General features: G+C 40.4%; 1 protein-coding gene across 1 annotated transcript in view; it reads left to right on the top strand.

Annotated features, from left to right (window-relative positions):
* tmtc1 (transmembrane O-mannosyltransferase targeting cadherins 1) overlaps nt 1-27,239 on the top strand; it is a 212,900-nt gene that overhangs the window by 113,430 nt on the left and 72,231 nt on the right. The window contains exons 5-7 of the mRNA XM_084711318.1: nt 4,358-4,439; nt 5,875-5,978; nt 15,511-15,700. Of these exons, the coding sequence (XP_084567444.1) occupies nt 4,358-4,439; nt 5,875-5,978; nt 15,511-15,700 (376 nt within the window). The remainder of the gene's footprint in view (nt 1-4,357; nt 4,440-5,874; nt 5,979-15,510; nt 15,701-27,239) is intronic.

Raw genomic sequence — 27,239 nt, 5'->3', positions numbered from 1 at the left:
ACGACAAAAGCAATGGCAAAGACATAATTGGACAAAAATGACAAAAGATGTGACAAGATGACAATTATGTATGATCACGAAAAATGATGTAACAAGACCAAAACAACACAAAAGCTGTAACAAGATGAAAAATATGTAAAAGACATTAGAAGACCAAAACAACAGAAAATGAAGCAAACATGACGTAAAAGATTTAACAAGGAAAAAATAAAAAAAGATGGCCAACTTTGTACTATTATACATTTCAGAGCCTGTACTTTTTCCACTTTTACTTGAGTAAAGATGTTGAATCAGTACTTCACTTTCACCACAGTATTTTTACACAAGTATCTGTGTCGACTTTTGCCACCTCTGAATAAAATACATCGACCGGTCACGATCCATTCACAGTGCTCCATCAGACGAAAATCCTTCTACACACATATGTGAGATAAATCAGACCCTGAACGCTGTGCATGTGTCTAAAACAGTTGGAGATGACAGGAAACAGAGAGAGAAATGAGGAATGACATGCAACAAATGTCCCCAGAGGGTTCATGGTTAATTAACCCCGAGGCCTCCAGGGCACACCAGGAAACTCATGTTTTGAACTGAATCAAAACATTTGTCTTCAGTCATGACTTCTACATGGATTGTCAGCTGGATTTGGCCGATGTAGAAAAAGAACAGAGTCCACAGTTTCAAGATTTAACCTGTTGTGTGGTGCTTTGAGCAGCGATCAGCTGAGCTGACAGAGCACACTGGATGCGTCACTCCGTCATAACCAGTCATATATTCTAGAATGTGGATTTGAAGCTGCCTGCACTGTGTTGTTAACTGGGTCGATCTGGGTATCACTAATTTTTCTTTTGGACGAGTTGTGTATTCATGCCGTCCCTCTCATGTCCAGAAGAATTGCATCTCTGTTTTTTTAAAAAAAAGAAGTACTATCATGTTTTCAAAATTTTGGCTTCGACTTCTGTTCTTGTGACATCCTAACTCATGAATAGGTTTGGGATTTTGAAATTGTAATTTCAAAGAAATCATTAAGAAATTTTAATTTCAGTTTTGCATATGAATTTCTAGAGAGGAAGTTTTAATCTGAAACTGATACAAGATGTTTTGAGTTTGTATCAACAGTGTAATGCAGGAATTTTGAAAGAACAAATGAGAGCAAATCAAAACAGGGCTTCATACTTCATACCATAATGCCGAGTGCTGGACTGAGTAGTTTGTTAAGTTTGCTATGAACTTTTTGTTTGTGTTGTAATGTGTTTGTTCACAACATGGTAGTTTATGTTGGTAACTGTAATTTTTGTGCTTTTTACTAGTGTTTCAAATTGTAAGCACATTACTTAATTGATCATTAGCAAAAATAATGGATTTATTGTTATTTTAAAAAAACATTTAAAATTTTGATTATACCAAACAATACCAAATGTCCCCCCACCCCCAATCAGAGTTTCATTTTCACATTGCACATTCACATTTGCATACTCTCTGACGGCATTATGAAACATGTAAAAACATAAAAATCTGCATATTAAATGCCTATTAAAGGAATATTGTACGGTGAGCAGGTCATTATTGTGAAATAAACCCCGACAGATGATGCAGGAACCCAGCGTGAAGCAGGGGCATCTTGAATCACCCTGAAGGGGTTACTCTACAATATAGACCTGCTCACTGGACATTATCCTGTGTATTACATGATTACTTACCAAAAAATCAATAATTTGACACAAAATATGGATTTTAAAATGATTTTATGGATTTAAAAATTCTCCTTCAGAGACTGCTTTTAATTGCATTCATAGCAATGGTCTGTTATAAAGAAATAACAGACCTTAGAATGTTGACCAATCGGAATCAAGCATGTAACAAAGCCATTTAATAAACTTGTATATCAGGGAATATGCAGAGCGCTCATAAAAAGAATCTCTGTTATATTACAGATTTTTATTTGTTAGTAGATTAAAATTGACTTGATCGATTAAATTTTTAACAACCAATTAATTGATCATTAGTGACCATCAGTGAAGTGGCTGTTACATTTCTTGAGCCAAGCTGTACTTTGCCACTGTGAGTTTTTGGATTCTTACATGATGAATGCTATAAAAGGCTTGACATCACTGGGAGCTGCTTTATGTCTCTTTGTAATTTATCAGAATGTCTCATAATGTCAAGTGGCGGTTCAGTCGCTTTGAATGAGCTCATGCATCAGACCAGAACGACAAAACAGCTGAACATGGAATAAATCTACTGCTTCACAACATTAAGGTCAACATAATACTAGAAAAATTAGAAACATCACACGACCTGTAAATTACCAGCATGAAATGTAGCTGAGGCAGATCTTCTTTTACAGAACAACAAGAGAAGGCTGCAGTGCTAACTGATATTATTGCCATAAAGGTATCAGCGAATGCCAATTAGCAGTGTTGTCTGCTGTAAAAATGATCTGGCTCTCAGTGCTTTGATATGAGTTTTCAAAGCTAACTCGGCTCCGAACTATCTGACACAACCTGCAGGAGCATCCGTCAAAGAAAAAAAGACAAATTATTAAACATCCCCAGAGGAAGAGTCTGGAAAAAAACAGAGAAAAACATAACACAGAAGAAATTGATTTACTTCTTTTTCTTTAACAAGCAACCGCTTTTTTTCAGAGAAGAGTACTGATGTGCAAACAGAATTTGTACTTTTTTCAGCTTTTCTCACCAAACTTGTGTTTGTAACTTTTTGCATGCTGCAAATGTTGAAGTTCAGCTCAAGTACTGGACATCTACAGACTTAGTTTCTTAGAATTTAAAAGACAGGCTCTGTGGAACTCGCTGTTAGATCTCTGATATACTCCCTTTAAAATGGAACAGTCACAGTTGTTGGGGAAAAAAAACCTTCAGATGGACCCTCAGGTTTTCCAAAACATGTATTACTTAAAGTTCAAAAAACTCTTTTAGAAAAATCAATAAAACACAAAGTCCAACTTGATTCGGTGAGAATTTTCTGCATCTTAGCAGAAACAGTAAACTGAGAGTTGGTCCAGACAACTGCACAGGGAGTAGAAACTGATTCTTCTTTTATACTCTGTGAGGCTCCATCCTATTTCACAAATCTGAGAATTTGACACATTTATTTAATAGACATTTCATCAAAATGAATTTTATTCAACTGTCATTTCTGTGTTCTAAGACACAAGTTCCCAACATGGCGACTGGGCCCTCCATAGGGGTGTGGCAAAAATCACAGGGGGTCCCCAAGGTTTGATCTCCTCTAAGGTTATCCAAATTTGATTTGCACTTGTTCACTAAAATCACAATTTATACAAAGGTCTTTATACAACACTATTTAAAAAGATCCTGTTTTGTCTTCACCCAAAAATCTACTTTTTAAATCTACTGCTATTTAGCCACACCTCTGTGTCCGCTCAGGCTCTGTGATAATTCATCATTATTACTCTTTTGATAAGGGTGAGTGTGTGTTAGCCGACTCTTGTGTTGTTAAAAGAAAAAGTTAAGTTTATATTAGACATTTACCAAAGGTAAAGGTTCTGAGAATGGAAATAGTTTGCACATCCTAAGTCCCGCCCCTTTTAGCTCCATTCTCCAGTGACACTTAAACAAGCTTGGTACCTCGGACAGCTTTCTCCTCTCTTTGTTTCTACGTGCTAGGCTTGTCTATGTTGAAAAGAAAATCAAATTTTGAAGATCATCAAAAGACGTTGCAGGGGAACTTGTAAAAGTCACATATATTCACATCTTAAATCAGCTAATTTTAGCAAAACACTAATGAAATAGCTAGATAATCTACATCAATCATTAGCTACCTAGTTAGCTAGCATTAGCTATTTAGTGTTAGCTAGTGTTTGTCCAACTTAAGATGTGGCCGTATGTGTTGCTTTTACAGAAAAAATTTTGCTACCAATTTTGCTCAACTGTTATTGGAACAGAGCAAAAAGAGGCGGGGCTTAAGACTGGTCATTTATAACTGATGTCATCTTTTCACAGTAAAGGTTTGAAATGAATCACTTATTCTTATGCTCATAGGAAAAAAAAATGGGAATCACTGTCTTAATACGCTGTAGCCTATGGGGATTCAATAATAGTTCCCTCTGCTGGTCATTACACATATACCATACATTTTACTTTGCAGTATTATCAGGGCTGCCTTGACAGCTAAAATGAAATGAATGGCACAAGGTCTTTGGTACCATATCAGTCTTACCTTAACAGCAACAAAACCCAAAGAAATAGTTGTGACCGGAGGCCTGAGCACCCTGTCTCCTTTGGTCTCCAACATGTCATATTGTGTACAGAACAGAAAGGCTACAGATGAAGTGCGACTGACCTTCTGTCTGTCTGTCTGTCTTTGTGTCCCTCAGTCACCTGTCTGGCTCCAGACTCGGAGACCTCCTCCACATCTGCAGCCCCTTCATCAAACGAGCCTGCCTCATCTCTGCTTATGTGAGTATTTCTTTTTTTCACACCAAAACATATGAGTGGTTGTGCAAACTTTGGTTAATACTTATTGTTATTTCCCAAATTAGAATAGAGAGTATGTTGCTAAATTGGTAGATATATGGTTCTCCCAACATTCCAGGGTGCCTTTTGTTTCATTTCATTTCAGTGAGCTTTGAATTTCACCTTGCAGAGACTTATCTATCACAGTCAATATTTTGTTGCAATCATTTTTGTGAGTTGCGTTATTGTTACATAATAATAGCGCTGAAAATTTGACAGCCTTCTCCAATATTGGCATAAACGCCAACACTCTGTTGGTGCTCCGAGCTCGGACCACTCTCTGCAGAGTCAGCTAATGCTGCAATCCACTGCAAGTCCGAAGTCAATAACTCCGACTCTATATCCCAACTTCCAAACTAAATGCATCTCAGTGCAACTGCTCGGGAAAACATGGACGCCCGCAGCAAACTGGTGTTTGCATGGCCAGTCTCTGACTGAGACTCCTATCAAGCACAAATCAACTGAATGGACATGAGATTGGCAGCTACAAGCTGTTACAGGATGCTTCACAACAAAAAACATTCCATACAGTAAAAAATGATGAAAAGCTAACTCTACTCTGTGCTCACTGTGTGTGCTGACATATCACTGTGTGTTCCCAGTTTTCCCGCTTGGAAATCAGACTTGGCCATTCCTTCCTTCCTAGCACTTTTCTATGTTGGAAGTCATGTTTTTTCGAGTTCAAAAGAATTGCCACATAATAGGACTGCTAATAGCTGCTGGCTAACTTAGCTATTTGAGCTAAATAGGTAACGACAACTACAGTTAGCAAGAGTTAGCTGTTTCTCTGGCTATATGCTGCCCCTTATTTGTTTGGAGTATTAACTCAACAGGTGAACAACATTTTGCTCCCTTAATAAGGAAAACCAGGCTTTTCTTTTTCCTTGGGTGAAAAAAATAACGTGCAGTGCTCCAAACAGAGTCAAGAGAAGTTCAGTGAATGTAAGTAAAAACGTATTTAATTAGTTAATACATTAGATATCAAAAGGTGATCACATAGAAGAACTTAAATATGTGTGATTTGGTTACAGAGATAGTTCACAGTTACAGAAGTTTCAGAGAGTCAGAAACTAATTAATGCCTGAGGACAGACCTTTCTTATGTATTTGGTGTAGTCTGAAGTTATGTCAAACAGCAATATTAGGTTGTCTTGAGTCAGATATTGAGTATCCATGGTATCATCATACACATCCAGGAATTGAATGACACAATGCAAGTAAACTAAGGGGGGCATCTTTTCCCAAACTTTGTCTGATGGGAGACTATTTTAAACAACAGTTCTTATATATTGTACCTTTGTGAACTGTCACACAGTGAATGGTCAGCAGGAAACTGTTGGTGGAGTGTAACTGTACTGACAGCTGTTTCCTTCCTCCAGGTGGTGATCATCATGTCGGTCAGACTGTGGCTGATGGGAGGATCCATGCCTCTGTTCTCTGAACAGGACAACCCCGCCTCCTTCTCACCTCACCTCCTCACCAGGTCAGACACACACACACACACACACACACACACACACACACACACACACACACAGAAAGCCATCTGATGTTTGTTTGGTTACACACTAAGCTACTTTTATAATCAAAAATATGAGGGGATGGATTTTGTGGTCACTATTGATGGGACCTTGGCTATTTAAAAACATGTCACCTTTTAGTATTAGTACTGAAAACTACCACATAGGTACCACATAAGTACCACGGAACACCGAAAAAGAAAGAGTTTAGCCGTGCCATATGGTGGAAATGTGGCTTTAGGTGATCCACTGACTTTTCCTCTGGCAGCACAACAAGTTTGACATTTGTAGTTGTCAGTTGTCAGGTCAGTCTAATACTTTAATTAAATATTGTATTGGACAAAACAGTTTCTCCGTCTTTGGAATGTCTTTAGTTGGAGTCCTGGTCTCATGGTCGTCTAAGGATGGTATTGACAGCAGATTCAGACTTCCAGAGTTCTGCGAGTAGTTGGGACCTTAGCTCTCTAATCTTCTTTTCTTCTTTTGAATGGTTGTGGTCGATTTTCTAGTAAAGCAGGAGACACAGCTGAATGTTCTCTGAAGGATCTGTGGGTCCTCTGTGTCAAGTGTTAGCTTGCTACTAGCGTAAGTGTTCGCCACATTTGTAATACTGGACCTTTCACTTATCTCCCAATTCAATAATAGCACAATACTTGGGTGCCAATTCAATATGTATTGTGATTCTTGCATTGTTATTAAAGAAGTGTGATTCAGTATTACAATTTATTGCAATTTTTGTTTGCTTTATTAACACTAGACTATGGGAAAAAGTTGAATTACATATTTTTGGAGACTATACATTATGGGTCCTGTTTCCAAAAATAGCACATCACATCATTCAGTCATCCAGTAGTTTTATTTCAGCAGCTGCATTTCTATACTGCTTACAGTGGTAGTTAAAAAAACTTTTTGAAGTAATTTTTAGTTGTTCCTGATCATCAAACTAGCGAGCCAGAGTAATAGATTGAGTTAGCAAGTTGAGTATTTTCCTGATTAACAGTTTGTTTTAAATGTGGAAAATGTCAATCAGTGTTTCCCAGAACCTGAGATGACGTCCTCAAGTGTCTTGTTTTTACTCACAACCCAAAGATATTCAGTTTCTTGTGATAGAGAGGTGAAAAAATATTCACATTTAATAGGTTGAAATCAAAGAATTTTGACTTTTTTCTTTAAAAAATTACTCAAACTGATTAATCAATCAAAATAGTTGGTGATTAATTTACTAATTGATTAATTGTTGCAGCTCTAGTTTCCATGAAGCAGAGGAAAGATGTGCCTGAAAGTCTGAGCTCACGTCGTTTTGTTAAGCATGTGAAATTAAATGGATCCATTTGTTAAGATATTACTGTGATCGCAATGCTAATGTCCGTTTGCACGTCAATAGGAATTTCCATTATATATTAGCATCAAGCTAAAGGACTAAGCACTAGTTATTTATAAATATAAAAACATTGATTCAGCAGCCATAAGATCGATTCAGGAATTGTAAAAAACAAAACAAAAAAATCACTATACTTAAGAGAATCAACTTTTTTCTGCCATCCCTACCATTTTTTTTACCATAATGTGTCTGAAGATATCACAGTACATACTGGAAGTCCCCAGGTGTGTGCAATTAAAAGCTTCCTCCAGTGGTATTAGCATGCTAACATACTAAACTGAAATAGTGAGCATGCTAACATTAAAATATTGCTAATACTGCCTCATACACAGTAGCAGCTGACATGGCTGTAGACTCAGATTTGTACCTGAAAGGTAACAGTCAGCTTGACTTCTTGACTCCGTCCTGTTGACAGATAAATGAGTTAACACTGACTACTAATGTGTCAGCAGGAGTTGGTAATAAGATAATATGGAGTTCGCATTAAGGATTGTGGGTATCTACAGACAGTGGTGAGGTCTGATGTTCCTCTCATCGGTGAAACAGTATATAATCTATCATTAGCACCGCAGCAGTGAAAAATAGCTCTCCTCTCCCTCTGCCACCTGGGAAATTTATAGCGGATTCTCATATCCCTCGTTCTGCCCGTCCTGCTCGCCTTCATTTTCTCCTCTCATTATTTCTGCTCCCTGATGTCTGGCTGAGGCTGCAGTATTCCCCCTATCACTGCTCTGTCTGTCTGCCTGTCCTCTCTCCATCCATCCTGCTCTTGTCTCGGCCGTTCGATACTGACAGCGTGCAGGTAGAAATACAAAATGCCTTTTTGCAGCTAATTATGACGTATGGCCGCAGGTTTCCCAAGTTCTCAGGGCTCGAGTTAGAAATCCTGGTGTTGTAAGAGACTGAGCTGAGCTTGAAGAGCCACTCTGAGGCAAAAACTGAATGAGCTTTTTATCATCTCAAACACAAGAAGTAAAGGTCTCATGTCCAGTCTGTTTCTCTGCTAAATACCAGAGGTGAGGGCTGACTTTGACTCATCACAAATTTGACGACTTTAGATTCAACTGGACAGTATCAACTCGTGACTTCACTTGGACTTCAGCCTTTTGACTCGAAAATACTTTTCCCCAAATTCAAAGATTAAAAAAAAGCCTTAAAAGATTTGGGATCCACCAATCAATATATTTCCCTTCATTTCCTGAATCAAACTGAGCGTTAACGTTACAAGTCGACATTTAATTCAGCAGATCCACTTTGTTTGAGCCAATCTGACAGCAGAGAACCAAGAGAACTAATGTCATGTTACAGAGCTCCAGTTGGAAAAAATGATACCAAAGATAATTTTGTTTGCCTACAAAAATTATGTGGTGGTCAACAAAAAAGTACGTGCAGCAGGCAAAAAGTGTGGGTTGAAAATTACAGACAGACGGAGACACCACAGCGTCCAACTTTGTTTGACATCTGAAGTTGCATGGTGAACAAGGGTCTTTTGTTAAAATGGTGTAACATTCAGAGAAGAGACTTGTTTAAGACTCAAAACAAAGTTTAGAACATGGGAACTGACTTGGGACTTGCTTGCCTTTACTTGAAATGTGACCCAGGACTTGTTTGTCTTGGGACATGACTCGGAACTTGCATGTCTTCACTTGGGACGTGACTCTGGACTTGCTCGTCTTTATTTAAGATGTGACTTGGGACTTGCTTTTCCTGACTTGATTTGAGATCGTCTGCCTGTCTGTCTATCTGTCTGTCTGTCTTCATGTTGACAACATGACATCTCAAGAATGCCTTGAGGGAATTTCTTCAAACTTGGAACAAAAGTTTCCTTGGAAGAGGCTTTGGTTCCGTTCACATACCAGGTCCTGGAATTCGGTACCAATACCCAATGGTATTGTTATTTATTTAGAATATTTTATTGTGTGTCTAGAGCATGTTACACACAGAATAAAATCCTTCCTTTCTCTGGTCTCAAACCGTTCCTACGACCTACAGCCTGTCAGTCAGGCACCAAGGCAGTGCTGTTGTTTGTGTCACAGGGGAAGCACACATGATGTCCTTCCTGTTATCTTGCTGTCATTGTTAGCACCACTGTCCTTCAATACTGTAATATTTCCTTTTTGAAAGTCTGCAATTGACAAATATTTGTTTCATACTAAGTGGTACATATTAATAAAAAGTGGTAAAAAAAAAATAAATCTCACACACTGTGGTGGTGTACTAAATGACATGTTTGTCAGGAGTTTCAGATGCAGCCAGTGGCTGACTGTTGGCTAACTCTAGTAACAATGCTTAGTCAGTGAAACAATGCAAAGACAATGAAAACAGCCGATTCACTGTTTAGACGCTGGCTGGAGGTGTGCTAATGTCAGCTGCAGCTGCTGTGAGGGTTTAGCTTTCAGGCTATGAAAATGCTGCACTCTTTAACTTTCAGATGAATTTTATTTCGTTTGTTAGACATGTTGTCCTCGACCACTTTTCATATTGCATACACTCCGGTGAGTGTTGTCTGTATAGAGTTTTGACAAGTTTTACCACACTTGCAAACGCTTTCAGCTCACTGTTGTCCTGACTCAGTCACTGCGCTCTGTGAATCGAGCAAACTGCTGCTCGCTCTGCCACCGCTCTCTCTTTTTCTCTCCACTCTTAGATACTCTCTCACCCAGATGCACTCCCAGGTATCAAAATTTGGCACAGATTGATTTAACATGAATTGGTTCTCAGTTGAACCGATGCAGTTTGGTTGGTAACATTTAAAGTACAGAGTTCTGCACCCAATTCTAACTTGGACTCAAGAATAAAGTGATTTGATTTTGGTGGTCAAAGATCAAGGTCGCTTTGACCTCAGCTCTGTCCCATTCTGTGTGGAGAGGGCGGAGCCTATTTGCATATTCATGAATCATTGAATTCAAAATGATTGCAAGGTGCAAAGCTATATGTAAGCTATTTTAATTTGTTTGCAAAAAAAACTTGCAGTGCATTTTATGTTGTTTAAAACATGAACAGAGGTGGACAAAGTTTTTACTACATAGATTAAATGAGTCTGGACAGATGTGGATGTAAACTGCAGCTCTGGTGGAGGCTAGAACTTCTAAAAGAGATTCATTTCACTGGTTTTCTGTGTAGCAGTCTGTGTTCATTGTGTCTTTTTTGGATGATTTTTATATATGATTTATATATTATATTTAACTTAACCTTTGATGCACTAGATTTATTATGTATATAGCGTGTCCTTGTATAATACATATATTTTTTTTTTATCTTTGCCTTTTCCACAGAATATGAGTGTAATCCACTGATCCAGTCTGAGAGCAGACTGACTGCAGAACACAACCTCATGAGTTATGAATGTGTTTGTGTTTTCTATAGTTTATGACTTCTGCTTGTGATGCACTTTCTGACGCAAATCTCTGTTAGACCCAAAGGTTCCTTTGTTGAATTCAATTTGCTGAGAGCTAGATCTTTGTAGATCTTTTCACTGACTTTTTGTGTTCAGTTTGTACTTTGATTCAGCGCCTGTCGAAGTTTTCTGGATGGTGCATACTCTACTCTACTCTGCTCTCAGTGTGTGTGAGGAGGTGTAGCACAGCTCTGAGCACTGCTCCACACCTGAAGCCCGGCCCTTCTTCCCATCATCCTCAGGACAGCAGAACACCCATACACCACCTGACAAATGATTCATTTTCTTTTGTTCTGCTCCCTGATCCCTCACTACTTCTTCCTTCTACCTTCTGTTTCTTCTCTTGTCTATGAGCCTCTGTCAGTGTGTGAGTGTGTATTTGTGTGTGCTTGTGCGTGATCATTTGTGGTTAGAGGGCCTTGCAAAGTGTGGAAAAGGGAATTGAATTTATGGCCCAGGCCCATCAGATGACGGCAGGTGGAGAACATTCTGCTGCATGCTAAACGGCCTGTCAGCACCACCTTGGAGGGCTGCCTTATCTGTGCGTAGGTGTGTGTGTGTGTGTGTGTGTGTGAGAGAGAGAGAGAGAGAGAGAGAGAGAGAGAGCTTAAGACAACCTCTGCAAGTCCTCTGCAAGTCTTTGTATGCCTATTGACCCGAGCCTGTGTTTATTTCAGACTTTGTCTCCTGTGTCTCCCTCCAGCCGTCAATCTCTTTAATAGCCAATCTGAGCAGAAGTCAGGGGGACAAAGGGAGACAGCACAGGGATCGGGAAGAGGGAGGAGCGGCGCTAGCTCCTTTCCGTCTTCCTGACATGTTTTCATTGTTGCGTTCAGAGGGGATTCGGCCTGTGCCCCCCTCCTCCTCCTCTTCCTCTCGGCCCGTCAGCAGATAGCTTTGCAGCCACGCTGAGCTCCTGGCTCTTCCGTTAGATCTTCCTGGAGGAAATCGATACGTAACCTGTGGCTGCGTCTTCACAGCCCAACTATTCAGAATTCAGTCCAGCGTGGCCTCTGTCAGAATCGATGAGAACTTTAGCTCGGCATCTTTTGTGCTGTAACCCCGTTTTGCTGGAGTCAAAGGGGAGAATTGACTCAACAGTGGTGCTCGGATTTGCTGGGAGTCACTCATGGGAAAGGAATAATAATGGCATTAATTAAAACAAGACGGTCGAGCTTTAGAACACATTCTATCCAGATAGTTTCTGTACCTTTGGTTTGGAAATCATGGTTTGGGCCATGTAACACCATTAAGTTTAATAAAGGGAAATCTTAATGCCCTGACCTCAGTTCCATTCAGTACCTTTGGGTTTGACTGGAATGCTAGCTGTGAGCCAGGTCTTATCAGCCAACATCGGTGTTGGACCTCACTAATGCTCTTATGGCTGAAAGGGAACAAATCCCTGCAGCCAGGTTCTAAAACCTGGTGGGAAGCCCAGAACCACAGGAGTGGAGGCTGTTACAGCAGCTAGTGTTGGGTTGACATTTAAACAGATACAGCAGCAATCCAGTACCAGGAATTTGGTACAGGTACCCAACAGTACCTTCTTTTGGTACTTTACTCTCTGTGTAATGACAGAAATGTCATTTCTGATGTAAAAAGTAAGTCGAAACTTGAACAACTTCTCAATTTCAACATTCTTTGTTTAAAATATGAAAATAATAAAAAAGTTGAGCTAACATCAACCAAGACAGTGAGAGAAGTCCAACAACAACAGTGATTTAATTAAACTAATCCTCCAAAGATGTTGATGAAATATTCATTACCTCACTTAAAGTTTTGTTGAAGAGGGGTAAGTTAACACCTCACTTTTTGGAAACTAATTGCAGGCATGCTAATGTTAGCTTTCAAATTGGTGCACTACTCAGCTTTTAGATATACTGCATTTTGTATTTGATTCCACATGTTGCCCTCAAAGCTTTGCATTCCACATTACAAATATAGCAGTGAGTGACACTGCAGAGATTTGAAAAGTGCAACACTTGAAACCACTTTTAACTCGCTATTGACTCGTTGTGACTTGAACAAGCTGTCTTACTTTCTCTTTTTCTCTATATTCTATTATTCAGTCACCCAGATGAACTCTTAGGTACTAAAATTCAGTACACATTAATTTAACATGAATTGGTATTTGGCAGTACCAACGTAATTTGGTTGGTATCCTTAAAAGTACCAAGTTTGTCAGCCGATCCTAATAGCAACAGATTAATGTCCATGGTTCAGAATGACATGTACAGCTGTCAGATATGACTGGAATATTTGGCTGTCCACATACAGAACAATTAATATATACAGTTAGAGATAGGAATTGATAAGATTTTATTGACACCAGCGCCATTATAGACAGATCTGATTCTTTATCGATTCCCGTATTTACTTGTGATCAGTTTTCTGTGTTGAGAAAAAATAGGCCTAAAACAGGTTTTCAGCAATGACGCAACTATTTTATATCTGAGTCTGAACAGTGTAGAAATGGAGTAGAAAAGAGGTTGACTTCTGTGACACAAACATGCCAGCATCAATAAAAGGAACGATGTGATTCCGATGAATCAAAAAATTGGGAACCAGTTGTCAAATGGAACCAGATTTTGATTTCAATCCCTATATATAATCCTAGCGCTTGGTATCACTACTCAACATCTTTAAGGTATTCAGTGAAATAACCCAGTAGTTGTTCATAAAGAAGAACCTTCACAAAAACATATTGAATAAAGTGCTCCATTGGTATCTGTATCACTGTAAGAGCACAGGTATTGGTACTGGTGTCATATTTTTTTAAATGATAGCCAGACTAATACAATAATAAGACTTGGTATAGATTCAGACAGTAATCAGCCCTGTGTTAAAACAACACAGGGGGGCTGCAATGGTAGGGCCATATTCCTTCAGGCACCTGTAAGGCAAAAATACAATCCAGCTGGACTAACAGTTTAAAGTCTTATCAGCCATCCCAGCAGTGTACAGCAGTTTATAATACTTAGACAGAATTTTCCAAGTCTGGAAAGTTTTCAATCAATTTTATCTTTAGTTGTGATGATGATGAGATAAACAGCAGAAGTACAGTGCGACAAATGAATCCACCAGGAATATGAGCTTTCATATACAGTATATGATTGGCAAACACAGTGCCTTGCGGGATGATATCAGTTTGCGTTGCAGCAAAAAATGCTTAACCTTTTTAGCTGAAAGATCCTGCCCTGTTGTGTCTCTCCCTTCTGCATCACTGGACTGGCCTAAACACAATCTGAACCTGGATTTAGTTAAAACCGCTTAAACTTAAAGAATCCTGTGGAGTTTTTACCAACTGTGGTGCATTTAGTGATGGTGATGTGCCAAGAAAAGTACCAATAGGCCACCAAAAGTCAGAAAAAAGATTGCTAGCTAATGTTAACTCAGAGATCCCCTGCCTGACTTTCCAGAGCTGTTCACTCACTCCTGATCTATGACTTTTGCCCCCTTTCTAGTCAGTGCCATGGCCATTTATTTTTTCCTGGTGTGCACAGAGTTTGAGGTCATATTTGTTGATCATGAGTCAGTGGATGGCCAGATGTTCACATCTGATGCCAAAAATCATCAGCAACAACCAAGTCTTCGGCCAGACCAATGGATGGAGGAGAGTCTAGGATGCCAGTGCAGGATGGACTGAATTCTCTGGTCACAGTTATAATCAATAGAGACCATAACAGTTTTACCCTGTTTTCAAAGGTGGTCAGAGTTGGGGTGAGACTTACTTTCTGAAAGTATGTTGCTAGTTTGTGTTCATGTAGTAAAAGAGAGCTTGACAGTGGAAGACTTAACAGGAAGTATGCTCCAGCCTGTACAGTAAGAGATATTTCTCTCAGACCCATTCCTTTTCACTAAAGACTAGGAGGAAACCAGTCTGGGCAGTAATGACACGTCCCTCCGCCGCTGAGCTGTCTGACTCGATCTTAATGAGGGTGTGTATTCTTGTACTGCAGTCCTTGTGAAAACCAATTATAGTTCCAGGATGTGTCCACATTACTGTGGGTAAATTTGAAAAGGTTGTTTATGTGTCAAAATATTTCTGCCCACAACTGCCAGAGCCGTGGAGTTTTAAAGTGTTCACCAAAGTCACACAACAACGCAAACAAACTAACCGATCGAGGCAGCAGTACACCAAGATGTCTTGTGGCATTAAAGAGCATAGATGGATCTAATAGTTTCAGTACTCCATCGGAAAGGGCCCATAAGTACTTCATACAGCCCCACTTAAAAAAAAAGATCTATCGCTTTAACTGAAGGACATATCTGCCATGCTGTGGACAGATCAATACTCTAGTCAGACGTGCAGATTTTGAACCCATGGAGGAAAATGTAGAGGAAAGGGGAGAAAAAAAGACGACCTTCACAAAGCAAACACAGCAAAAGCAAAAGCAGCGGCAACACGACTCAGACATTTAGCATTCAGCACACTCTGTGACTCGGCATAGGCTTATTTGATTGGGCTCTAAATGTCAGGTTAGAAAATTACTCCCAATCAATATTTAACCTTGGACAACCTCCTGTTCGTTTTGTCCGCAAGTAAAGTGCCAAACACTTTAGGATTGAGATAAACAGGATAATTGTAGTGATTGATTGAAGTTCTGATTAGGTTTGACGATTGATAATGTGATTGAAATTCTTTCTCTTCTTCCTTCCCATCCATCTCCTCTCTTTCCCTTCCATCCTCCGTCTCTCTCCACCTCCCTCTCCACAGGATTCTGACCTACTCTTACCTGCTGTCCTTCAACGCCTGGCTGCTGCTGGCCCCCATCGTGCTGTGTTACGACTGGCAGGTGGGAAGCATTCCCCTGGTGGAGTCACTGGGCGACGTGCGCAACGTGGCCACCGTGCTGCTGGCCGTGGTGATGGTCGCTCTCTGCCTGCACTGCGTCTTCTCGCTGCAGGTAAGAGTAAGAAAGTGACAAGGGGCTGAAAAGTGCCTGAGACTGCATTTGCATGAACTCTGTGTCCTCCTGACACTGTCTGTCCTCATTACATCATGCATCTGCAACATTTGAGAAGCTGCTAACACTCCTAAGGTAGCAAGGTTCACCGCTAAGGATTTCTTGTAATCTTTCGTCTGGTGCCACCATCAGGCCAACATTTCAGCATAACCAACACTTTGGTCCGTGAAAGAGGTTCTAGACAACTGACCCTCCTCCGTGCTCTGAGGCACAGTTGAGCAACCTTGGTACCTGGTTAGAACCTTGGTCCACCTCTTCCTTCCCTATGTCCGGTATATGCTATGTGCTAGACTCACATATGAAAAGAAAACCAAGTGTTGAAGAAAGTTAAAAGATGTCGGTGTTGGACCTGTATATATGATATAGCTACTGTTAGCAAAACACTAGATAACTAGCCAGCTAATGAGTGATGTAGATTAGCTAGCTAGTTAGGAAGCATTCTGCTGACGTTAGCTATCAGATGTAACTAGCTAGCTAAGGATTGATGAAGGTTAGTTAGCTTTTCAGTTAGGGTTTTGCTACAGAGTAAAATCCAGGCTAACTAGCTAGTTAAGGATTGATGTAGATTAATTTGCTTGTTAGTAAGTGTTTTATACAGACCAAAATGCTAGCTAACAAGCTATCTAAGGATAGATGTAGATTAGTTACCTTGTTAGTAAGGGTTTTGCTACAGAACAGAATGTTAGCTAACTAGCTAGCTAAGGATTGATGTAGATTAGTGAACTTGTCAGTTAAGGTTTAGTTACTGAGCAAAATGCTACCTTATTAACTAGCTAGTGAGAACTGTGGAGCACACAGCAGAAATGGGCAGGACACAGGAAGGATCAATGAAAAGTTACCCACTAACTAACCAACTGACTTCCATGTAAGTTGCTGCGGATGTTCACAGCTCCCAGAGGATGAATTAATATTTTGTTTTCCTCCCGAACTCTCCTCTCCACTCTCTCTCCTACAGACACCATGAGACCAAAATGTCCACTTGTGCATAAGAAATATGAAAAGCTGACCAGATGAATGCCATGAAAATTTAATGAGCACATTCATGCTCCAAAAATGATGAACCCTTGTAAATGTGTTGACTGCAGGCTCTGGACTCTGGCATTTCCCTCAAGACATCTTAAGTCCTGACTCTACAAATAGCACAGTTGTATGTCTGCTGTTTATTCACCAACACTTTAATGTTGTGTGATGCAAGAACACTGCAGCATCAAGGAACCAACATCAGCTTTTGACTTCTACACCAGTTGTGGACCAAAAGCAGTGCATCAGTAACTTGTGAATGCTATTACAGAGAATAAGTTAGTTGTCACTATGTCAACTTTCTGGAGTTGTAACATCCTTGTTATTAAGTTATTTTAAACCGCTGTGCAAACAAAGTGAGATAACAAGTTTAGAACTGTCAGGTAGCAACTCAGCTCAGTCGCTAATGGGACACCAAGTTCACACATTCAAAAGGCGTATTTATACCATCAGCATTTGTCTCACAATTGTCTTCAAATCATGTCTCTTTTGTGGAGCACCTAAAGGGCCGCTCTGGAAAATCCAGACTTGCTTGTCGTCAGTCAGATCACTACACGCTGTCTCAGGAGGATGGAGGAGATACCTGTGTCACTGACCCTACACGGGCAGAGGAGTGAATATTGTTATAGTTGGGGAAGATTCTTTGAAGGCTTTTCAAGTTACTGACTGCTTCACAGTGTTAAACTACAGAAAAGCTCAAATTAACAATGTGTGTTGCAGTGCAGTTTAACTACCAACAAGCTACTGCAAAATGTAGTTCAACTACTAGTTTGATTACTTGTAATATATTACTCCCCAGCACCTGTACTCATGCAGCTGTGGATGTGTTCCACAACAATGATGTGTCTAGTTTGCGGCTATCAAACGCTAACTTTATGGAACTTTTTCCAGCAGCAAAGTCACTGACAACATTATTATTACAGTCTCTCATCACCAAATTTCACCAAGTTTGGCCTTTAATGAGGTATTCTCCACTATTTGGAATTCTTCACGACACTTTTGTCTTCATGTCCTCAGTTTTAGCCAGTAGCTAGCTTACTTCATTGTCAGATGAACCATTCCATGTCCCATTGTTAGGCAGGATGTGAGGTCAAAGGTCGTATTGTGGGCTTTCACAATAAAATCCTGCCTGCTGATCAGATTTGTTATTACTGTGTTAAGTGGATGTAATTATCAAGATACTGTATGGTCATTTTAATTCCTGATTTCTTCAGAAAAAAACCCAAACATATTTCTCATAGTTCATTTTTACTTCACATGTGCCTCTACCCATGATGCACACACACTTGTTCAAGGAGGAGATAATACTGTTGAATGTTTATAAAAAGCTTGAACCACAAGCAGGTGAAAATTTGATAGCTGAAATCCTGATTCTGGATTTTGGAATCTCTGGCTCTCCTTCAGAGGTCAGGACTTTGAAGCTGCTTGCTGTTGGTCAGCAGTGCAAAATGTTGCTGTTAAATCCTGGTGCGATTCGGTCTGTGCCCAAGCTGCCGTCTCAGTGGTACAACAACCCCACACCAACACACTCCGCTGTAGCTGTTTTAAAGTGCATGACACATTTGGCTTCTCAGTTCAAATGCCTTTTAATGGTGTAAACCACAATTCCCAGTGATGATTTGTGAGTTTCTCAGAGTCTTTGAACTGAACGGCTCATCCTTTCTGTTTGCCGTGAGTCATTTTGAGTGGTCCACTAAAGAGCGAAATGTGTGTTTAAGGAGCCATTAATCACTGCTTTTTCACATCCCAATGGGACTCTTAATTAGTGCTTCATTAAAGGCAAGTGTGCTGAAAAGGTCAGTGCAGTTCAGCCTCTCTATGTTAAAAACACATAACATCAGTTAGAAAACCACACTGTTTCAGCTGTAGAATCACATCAAAATATAAAGTCATGGTGTGTTTGACTTTTTGTGATGTGTATTATGGTACTTGGATGAATTTACACTTACACATGTATGTTTTCATCTTGTCAGCAGACACACACACACAGATTATATACACCTCCTCCTTATTACTTTACTTTCAAGCCTGGCTCATCTCATACACCGCCTGTTACCGTGGAGACAGACCTTGCTCTGTAAGAAGTGTGTGTGTTTGTGTATATATAAAATGAGTATTTTCCAAAGCTGTGTCGTCTGTGGGGAAGAGGTTTCCACTCTCTCAATCAGCAGCAGCTTGGTGTAATACCTTCTGTCCTCCCTTAGCGCTTTACAGCCTTATTTCTTTTTCCCACAATGCTTCTCTGCTTATCTCCGTCTTACATTTCAGATGATATTTGGTTCGAGGAGTCTTTTATTGCACTGTGCTGCAATGTTAGGGAGAAAACATTCCTCAAACAGAATGTTTCTTGGCAAAAATGTCATTTAGTAGCACTAAGTGCTGCTGGGTGTTGCTGCTGGCCGTTCTGCAGATCTGTATTCATATTCTGTAACTTTTTCTCTGCATCGAAAAAAGTCACGACTGTGTTGCTTGTGAGCCTTGCACTCTGAGAAGTCAGAATATTCAAAATAATTTTCTTTTTATCCATCAGAGCTTTAGTGGAGCAGGAGAAAGAGCTCTGTGTCTCTGAATGTACAAGTGGTTTGACTTTGATTTGCCCAGAGCTTTTTGTTCACGGAAATTGTTTTTCATTTAACTGATCTTCAGAGCAGTTGTCTCCTTTCTGCACTGCCTAAAGAGCAGAGCTCTGACACCTAATTTAATGAGCCTGAATGTAACCCTTATTTATCCATAATGACTGATGCATATAGAGCATCTTACATTAGTCTATAACTTTAGACAAATCCAGCTTGTAGTCTTTATAAGCTTGGCCAAAGTCCTGCACGCGTACACTTTTGTAAGTCTGCACCCACCCACATCCACAAAGCTCAGTACTTCAGGGTTCCTACTGGCGCTGGAAATCCTTAAAAACACTCGAATTGTAATGTAGCGTTTTCATTTGTGATAAAGTGCTTGAAGTTGTGATTGCATTACTTTCACAATAGCTCAAATCAGAGAATTTAAACGTTTTTTTCTGATTAATTCATCCTGTCAAATTCTTCTCAGATAAAAAATAGGTCCAAGCACGTTGTACATCCATGTGCTCTTCATGTTTGGACCTATTTTTCAAGTCTTTTGTGTAACAGTTGTTTTCATTGTTAGTTAATCTGTTGATTAGTTGTTTGGACCATAAAATCTCAGACAATGAATACTTTGAATACTTTAAATACTTCTTGCTCCAGTGTTGGATCAGCCAATCACAGGAACTGTTTCCTGCAGTACAGACAGTATTAGATCTTCTGTTTGCAGTCACCTCAAAGAGAGACAGATGTCTGTCTTCAACCACTAAAATTAGAACATGCACAGCAAAACTGTGCTGACCTGACAAAACGCTAGTATTGTGACATTTCCAAATATCCAGTATAGGACTACAGTACTTATGTAGTGAGTCCAAGTATGCTGCACAACACTACATCAGGTCAGGCAGAGTAATTAGTGAGGACAGCTGGACTTGTGGAGCCAGTTTGATGTCAAACACACTCACTCTGTAGGCGTTAGAATCTGACCTTTAAAACTGTGGTACCCATTTTAGGACAGTCAGTCTCATTTGTAAGGAAGAGCTGCACAGTGTCGAGTTTATCAGACAGACAGACAGAGGCGGGACTAAGTCATTATTTTGCAAGTCACTGATAAGTCCCAAGTCCTTAACTTTGAGTTTTGAGTCCTAAAGTCAAAATGTCCTCTTCACCAAATGTTATGTCATTTTAACAAGAAAGCCTTGACCTCCTGCTCTTTGTGCAACTTTAAATGCCAAAGTCGTAAGTTGTTGCATCTTCTTCTGTAATTTTCAACCTGCACATTTTGTATACTGCACTTCATCTTTTATTGACGAACTCGTAGTTTTTGCACGTGAATGAAATGATCTTTGGTATCATTTTGTCCAACTGGATCTCAGAAACATAACATCAGTTCTTCATGGTTCTTTCTTGCAAACTGATTAGAAGCTGTTCAAACAAAATGTGGATCTTGGAATATATGTGTTGATATGCTGATACTGAATTGTGTTAACATCACACTTTTTAATCTTTGGGGAAGGTATTAATTATTTTCAAGTCAAAAAGCTCATATCTAAGTGAAGTCACAAGTCATTAGTGTTAAAATCATGAGTCATTGCATTAACCTGGCCTGTGGTCACAAAAGTGACTCTGTGTCCACCACATATTTCCATGTAGGTGACTCCCTGTGGGTATCAAGCCTTTGCCAACACAAACATCCTGATTGCTTCCTGGCTTTCAGTTCAACGATGTACAAAAAGAGCGAACAGTACTTCTTGCCAGTTAGCAACTGAAGTCTGGGTTTACTCAGCCTACTCTAACTGCTAGCGTAATCCAGAAAAAACAAAAATGGCAATGAAAAAGTAAGCGTGAATGGAAGCAGGAGTTTAAGTGGCCAGAATCTGACACATCTAATGACGTGATGTACTTCGGTGTGTGTGACCAGTGTCCTCAAGTCTAGCTTTTCATCTGAAACCATGCCTTCAGGAAACACAAGTGACACAGTTAAGGAACACTGTTCTACGTTGTGTTAAATGGCATTTTCTGTATTGTTGATGTTTAGGCCACCAAAAATGCACTTTTGCTTGCAAATTTAGGGACTTTGTGACCTGTGTGGCCAGTGCTTAAAAATATTACTGTTTCTCTCTGCGCTTGGTGGTGGTGGAGTCCACATCAAGTTGCGAGTCTTTTTTATTTTGTTAAGTCCTGTGGTTTCCTCTGGTTTCAGGTGTAGTATCTTGCTGATTTTATTGTTAACCTAGCACCTATGTTGGGATCCATTTGTATCAAAAGAGACTGTTCAGATTTTAATGAAGCTAGATGAAAGAAAAGGAATTTTTCCCATTGCGGTTCATCAGTTACTCACAGACTGGTGTTAGGAGAGGAGTGTTATTCTCAGAACTCTGAGTGCATGGCAGAGATTCCCAAACTTTTTCATGTCAAGAACCACCACAATAGACGCATGTTGGACCACAGACCCCCAATTGTAGAGGATTTTGTCTTAAGGAATCCCCTCTGAGTACCTTTTTTTTTAGGTTTGAAGATAAAAAAAAGTCCTCATAGTCAACCAGTAATCAAAGTGGGATCATTAAAGATGACAACCAACTCAAAACGTGATAAAAGCTCAAATATTCTGCTGGGGAATATGAGCCTACAACCTACTCAAAGACCCCTGTCGGTACTTCCAAAGCCTTTTAGGTGAGGTGTTTGGGTCTTGCAGAGCCTGCAGCAGCGCTAAGAGCACCACACCACAGTGTCTCTGCAAAGTTATTCTGTATTTTATGACTGTATGAGAGCTGTGGGGAGGGAGGAGAGTGTGTGATGGTTTGTACTTAAATGTTAATAGTACCTCTGAGGGCTGTTGTTAGTGTTGTGTGTGTGAGGGAGACAGAAATATGTGAATGGGGTATGTAGAGTTTTTAAAGTCACCACAATACTTCTGCTCTGTGTCGGTGATATGTTTCATGAATTAAAAATCAGTCTCACACTCTATCTTGCTCGAATTGCATGCAGCTGTCAGTGTGGATATGTTTTCTCGACCGTTGCGACCTTTGCTCGCTGCAGTTGGGTTCTGTATGGAGTGCCACTGCTGACCCCGCTGCGACCCCAGGAAGTAATTTGCGTTCCAGCGTGCCCCTTCCTGCCCTCTCCCTCGACCCCACGGTGGGATTAACGTGGCGTTAAAGACCTCAGGGCGGGTCCAAAGCCTCAGAGGAGTCCATCTTAACTTCCTTCCTGTGTTAAAGGAGGGGTGAGGTTGCATTTTAAATCAAGCTCTGCATTGGTCTGCAACACTCAGTGGAAAACACATTGAGAATCTGCAGAAAGAAAGTCCTTGACCTGCTGGATCTCACACACACACGCACACACACAAAATTATGTTTGAAAACTGGCAAGGGAGAAGTGCACTGGATGAATTTTGCAATAATGTCCACATAGTCAAGGGTGTCTGTGTGTGTGTGTGTGTTTCTGTCTGTGTCCATTTCTGTTCAGCAATTGCTGTTGTGTTTTAGCCTTTGTGTGGATTTTTCAGTGCCAGTGGTGACTTTTTGCAAGGGCGTGTGTGAGCGCGTGTGTGTGCGCGATGCCAGGCCATCTGTGGTTCTGGCTAGCCTCTCCAGTGTGGGTGGCAGTTCTTCATTCAGTTTCTGTCTTCTTTTCCTGGATGGTCCAGCTGGGTGCACTTGCAGAGGTCTGGAGATAACTCCTAGAAAATTACAGGGAGCTCTTTAGAGGACAACCATTCTATTGGCTGTCAGCTTGAAAACACTCCCCCATGGCCATAACACCTCTGATTGGATTTCTGTTTTTTTGGGTAGAAAGAAATTGTCCCCAGTCTGGCATCACTTCGTAGTTAATTTTTGATTTCCAAGGGGCACAGACCAAAACACATCTGGACGCAGTTGGATAGACTTGCAACCAATCAGAGCAACAAAACATGTGACGCTGTGCTGAGCAACACATACAAGTTGGAACAATGCTTGGTCCGTTTTCAAGCAGGGAAAATGGTGAACTGGTCACAGACTTCCTCAAATTAAAATTAAAAAGTATACAAACTATGATTCTGAAAACAGCCTGGTCAGAAGAAGGCAATGCAGTAACAGGATCTTGATTTGCACTGCCTGGTTTGATCCGAGTTTTGTGAGCCTGAGGTGTTGCAGTGGATGGACACAAACTGGCATTATGGGATGTGCACGGCCTAGGACAGAAAAACTCTGCAGTTGGTCATTAAAACCACTCAGAACATCATTGGTACCCATCTACAGAGCATCAGTGATATTGGGAGGTGAGGTGCCTGCGCAGAACCCAATGTATACTAAAAAACAACACCCGCCCCAACCACAGCCTGTTCACCCTGCTGCCATCAGTCAAGACATACGGAAGTATCCACTGCCACACTTCCAGCCTGAAGAACAGCTTCCTCCCTCAGGTTGTAAGACTGCTTATTTCACCCTCAGCACTCCTCCATATAAACTAGACTGTTCTATATTTTTTATTTATTTATTCAGTCACTCCAATCAGTCAAGAGGGAATTTCATTATTGTAAATTATCCTTGTATCCTTGTGGTATAGCTAGGGCAACATCCTTCAGATTATTCTGCCTATGAATATGTGGCTTTCAGAGCACACAGGACCAACCGACCCTTTTACAGCCCAGCTTTGACTGCAAGCTATTAAACGTGTTGACTGGACTAAGGATGCGATCAAAACTGCTTGCACTTGTGGTCTGCCATACTTCCATTGCATGCTTGCTCATCATTTACAAACACTAAAATGGTCTAGAGGCTGAAATAGGGACTCCTTCTCAGATTAGATGGTTTACATGAGAATCACCCTACTGTCATTGTGTCCTAGACTAACAAATGACACCTTAGATTTTACACCAGCTGTGTCATCCTGAAATTTAGGCAAAAAAGATTGCATTTTGCTTACATAGTTGGAACAGGACAGCCCTGTTGACCTGTTGTGTTTCAAGCAAGGACTTTGCAGACAGTAGCCCCTGAAATTAGACATAACAACTTTCTTGTGACTGAAGCTCAGCCTTTTTATTCTCTGAGCATCGCCCATCACTGTGGATGCAAATTACACAATTCTTATCCAGGATGGTGGCATTGCTCACATCAGGAGAAAATTTACAGATTTTTTGATATCTAAATGCAAGCATATCCAAGGTTAGAAATCACAGCTGAAACATTTTGTTCAACTCAGCTGTCCAGCAAACTCAAGCTGTATCTTGAAGCATTGCATATCATAATAAGTCATCTCCCTTTCATGTCCTTGATTTGTCTCTCATTGACTAGTGTTGGTCCACTGAAAACGAAGTTACATGGTTGTTCAACTTTTATGCGCTGTATCTTTGAAATGATTGAGGTGAAGCCAGTGACTCTGCCTGCAGGCGAGCTGCAGCTATACCAGCCAACACAACGGTTAATGGACCACCAGTTAGTGGATGACACAGTGCAGTACACAGAGTAAAGCTGGCATGATGAAAGGGAATGAAGAGAGAAAACTAAAGGAAATAAATCAACGAGGAGCAGCGGATCAAAAGATTGGAGAAAATACTGAGAGAACAAAAAGATTTAAAGACATGAATAAGGAGAAAACAGAGGTGCATGAGAAAGGAGCATAACAGGAGTCTGATGCCAGGCAATTAGGATGGTAGCCAGCAATTAGAAGTAACAACCCTCCAACTCCACTGGAAGCCTCAGTGATGGTGTCTTTGTTTCATTATTTTCATTGGGAGTGATGAGTTAGCCAAAAATTTGGCTCAGTAGACAGTTGCTGGGGTTACAGGCAGCATCACTTTGTAGAAAATTAATTGAAGTTGAGTGGTATGGCTTTTCACCAAGTAACCTATTAACAAGGTCTCTGACTCTGATGCCATGGAACGCCAGGGGAAGGTAATTTCTCCCCTTGGAGGAGGGACTTGGATTCCTCCATGATCCTGCATATCCAGCTGCCTCACAAGGTAACGCCAGCATAACTCACAGATGTCAAATAGTCTGGGACTTAATACCTCCTTTGGTTTTGATTTCCAAGGGGCGTTATCAAACGTGTGCAGACATTTCCAAGTGCTACACATAATGGCAATGGCCTGGTCACAGTCTTTCTTGAATTACAGCTAAACAGTACACTATAATATGTTTTGGAAAACATTTGAGGTGACAATAGTAATGCAGTAACAAACTTTGCCAAGCTTGATATTTTGATCTTGTTTCATGAACCCTGAGGCGTTAGACAGACAGTTGGATGGCTGGATGGACCTACTGGCTGGCTGCAATTGGATAGACCTACGACCATTCAGAGCAGCAAAACATGTGACTTGTCAGTCAGTCATAATCTTGGCAGATTTGTCTGGTTCCCAGGTAATGAGCTTTTTGATAAATAAGTTCCTCCCCTAGAGACACACCTAGATAAGGAGCACAGCGTTTGGAGTAGTAGTGTTCCCTCATGTTAAGACAGGCCAGTCGATCTGGTTCGAGCATCTGATGAGGATATCTCCTGGAAGCGTCTCTGCAGATGTATGTCCAACTGGGAGGACATCCTGGGATTCACTTGGAAAACTTGAATTATGTGTCCCATGTGGCCTAGGAACACTTCCTGTTCCTCTTGAAAGAGTTGGAGGATGGGTAGCACACCTTGCTCAGCCTGCTGCCACCGCTACCCATACCTATGGAAGCGATGGATGGATGGATATCAGGAACCTTTCTCACATGCATCTGTTCATAAAGTAAAACCACAGACTATCCCAACGAACAATCAATTTTCATTGCAAATTTCACTGCATCATTCAGGAACACAGCATGCTGCTTTGAAATGTATATGTGGATAATTAGTGTGATACTGAAAATACTGAAATATATGACGTACTTTAACACATACATCTTCATCAAAACTGACCGGCAGTGTTTAAGGCAACATTTTTGACAAATGAATGAGCCAGTGAACAAAATTATAAATGTAAAGAGAGGGAAAAGATGTACAAATGGTGAGAACATAATAGATGTAGAGAACCTAATGAACAAACACACTAATAGATGCATCAGGCAACTAGTCAGTGAAATGGGATTCGATGGGAAGATTAAAGAAATTAAATCAGGAACAGAGAGACTAACTGAAAAACAGAGGAAATCATCATTAGCAGATATGCAAGTGGATGAGAGGAGGAACCAATAGATGAACTGAAATTAACAAATACAAACTGACTAACAGATGAACAGAAAACATCAACAGTAAAGACAAGTTAAGTGCTGGAGAAGATAAAAGCAGGACTGGGAGATTTCCCTTCATAATACAAGAGTTCAGTAAAAAATCAATTAAAGTGACTTCCCAACAAGCTCTAAATGTTGTATTTTTTTCCCTTCCATTATTATTTCATTGATGTCCTTTCACAAAGGACCTGCGGACAAGAAACAATTCATAAAACTGACAGTACGAGGAAAATATCTTTGTTTTACATCCTAGGTTGCAAGTATTTATCTGAAAAGTATGCAGCACTTAGACCCCATCTCTACCAGGTTTTAACATGTGATCTGTATCTGGATACGTTATCTGGATAATGATATCATGGGTTTTTATTGTATATATGTCTGGTATAACCGTTTGCTTGTCAGATGCATGGAAGTGATGAGTCCCTCCCTCTTTTGTGCAAGGTGAGGGTCATTGGACAGACAACCAAAGACACTTGTAAACTACTTTTTGGTGACCTCACCAGTTAGGCTTATGTTACTCATACTGTAGGAAGAGCCAGTGGTAAGACTTGCTGGGACTAGTGCTAGCTCGGCTACTCCTGTCAGTCAAATGATCCCCATTTTGAATGTCATAGTGGTCCTTGGAGAATCTACCAAAGCAGTGCTGCTATAAGCTACAAGCATCTGCGTTGTACTGCACTTTTCACTGACCTATTTTAAGCATTTGATTTAGTC

This window comes from Lutjanus erythropterus, chromosome 22 (assembly GCF_056507025.1).
Source record: "Lutjanus erythropterus isolate fLutEry1 chromosome 22, fLutEry1.hap2, whole genome shotgun sequence".
Lineage (NCBI taxonomy): Eukaryota > Metazoa > Chordata > Actinopteri > Lutjaniformes > Lutjanidae > Lutjanus > Lutjanus erythropterus.
Note: the sequence above shows the minus strand (reverse complement) of the source record. Positions and strands in the feature narration are given on the sequence as shown.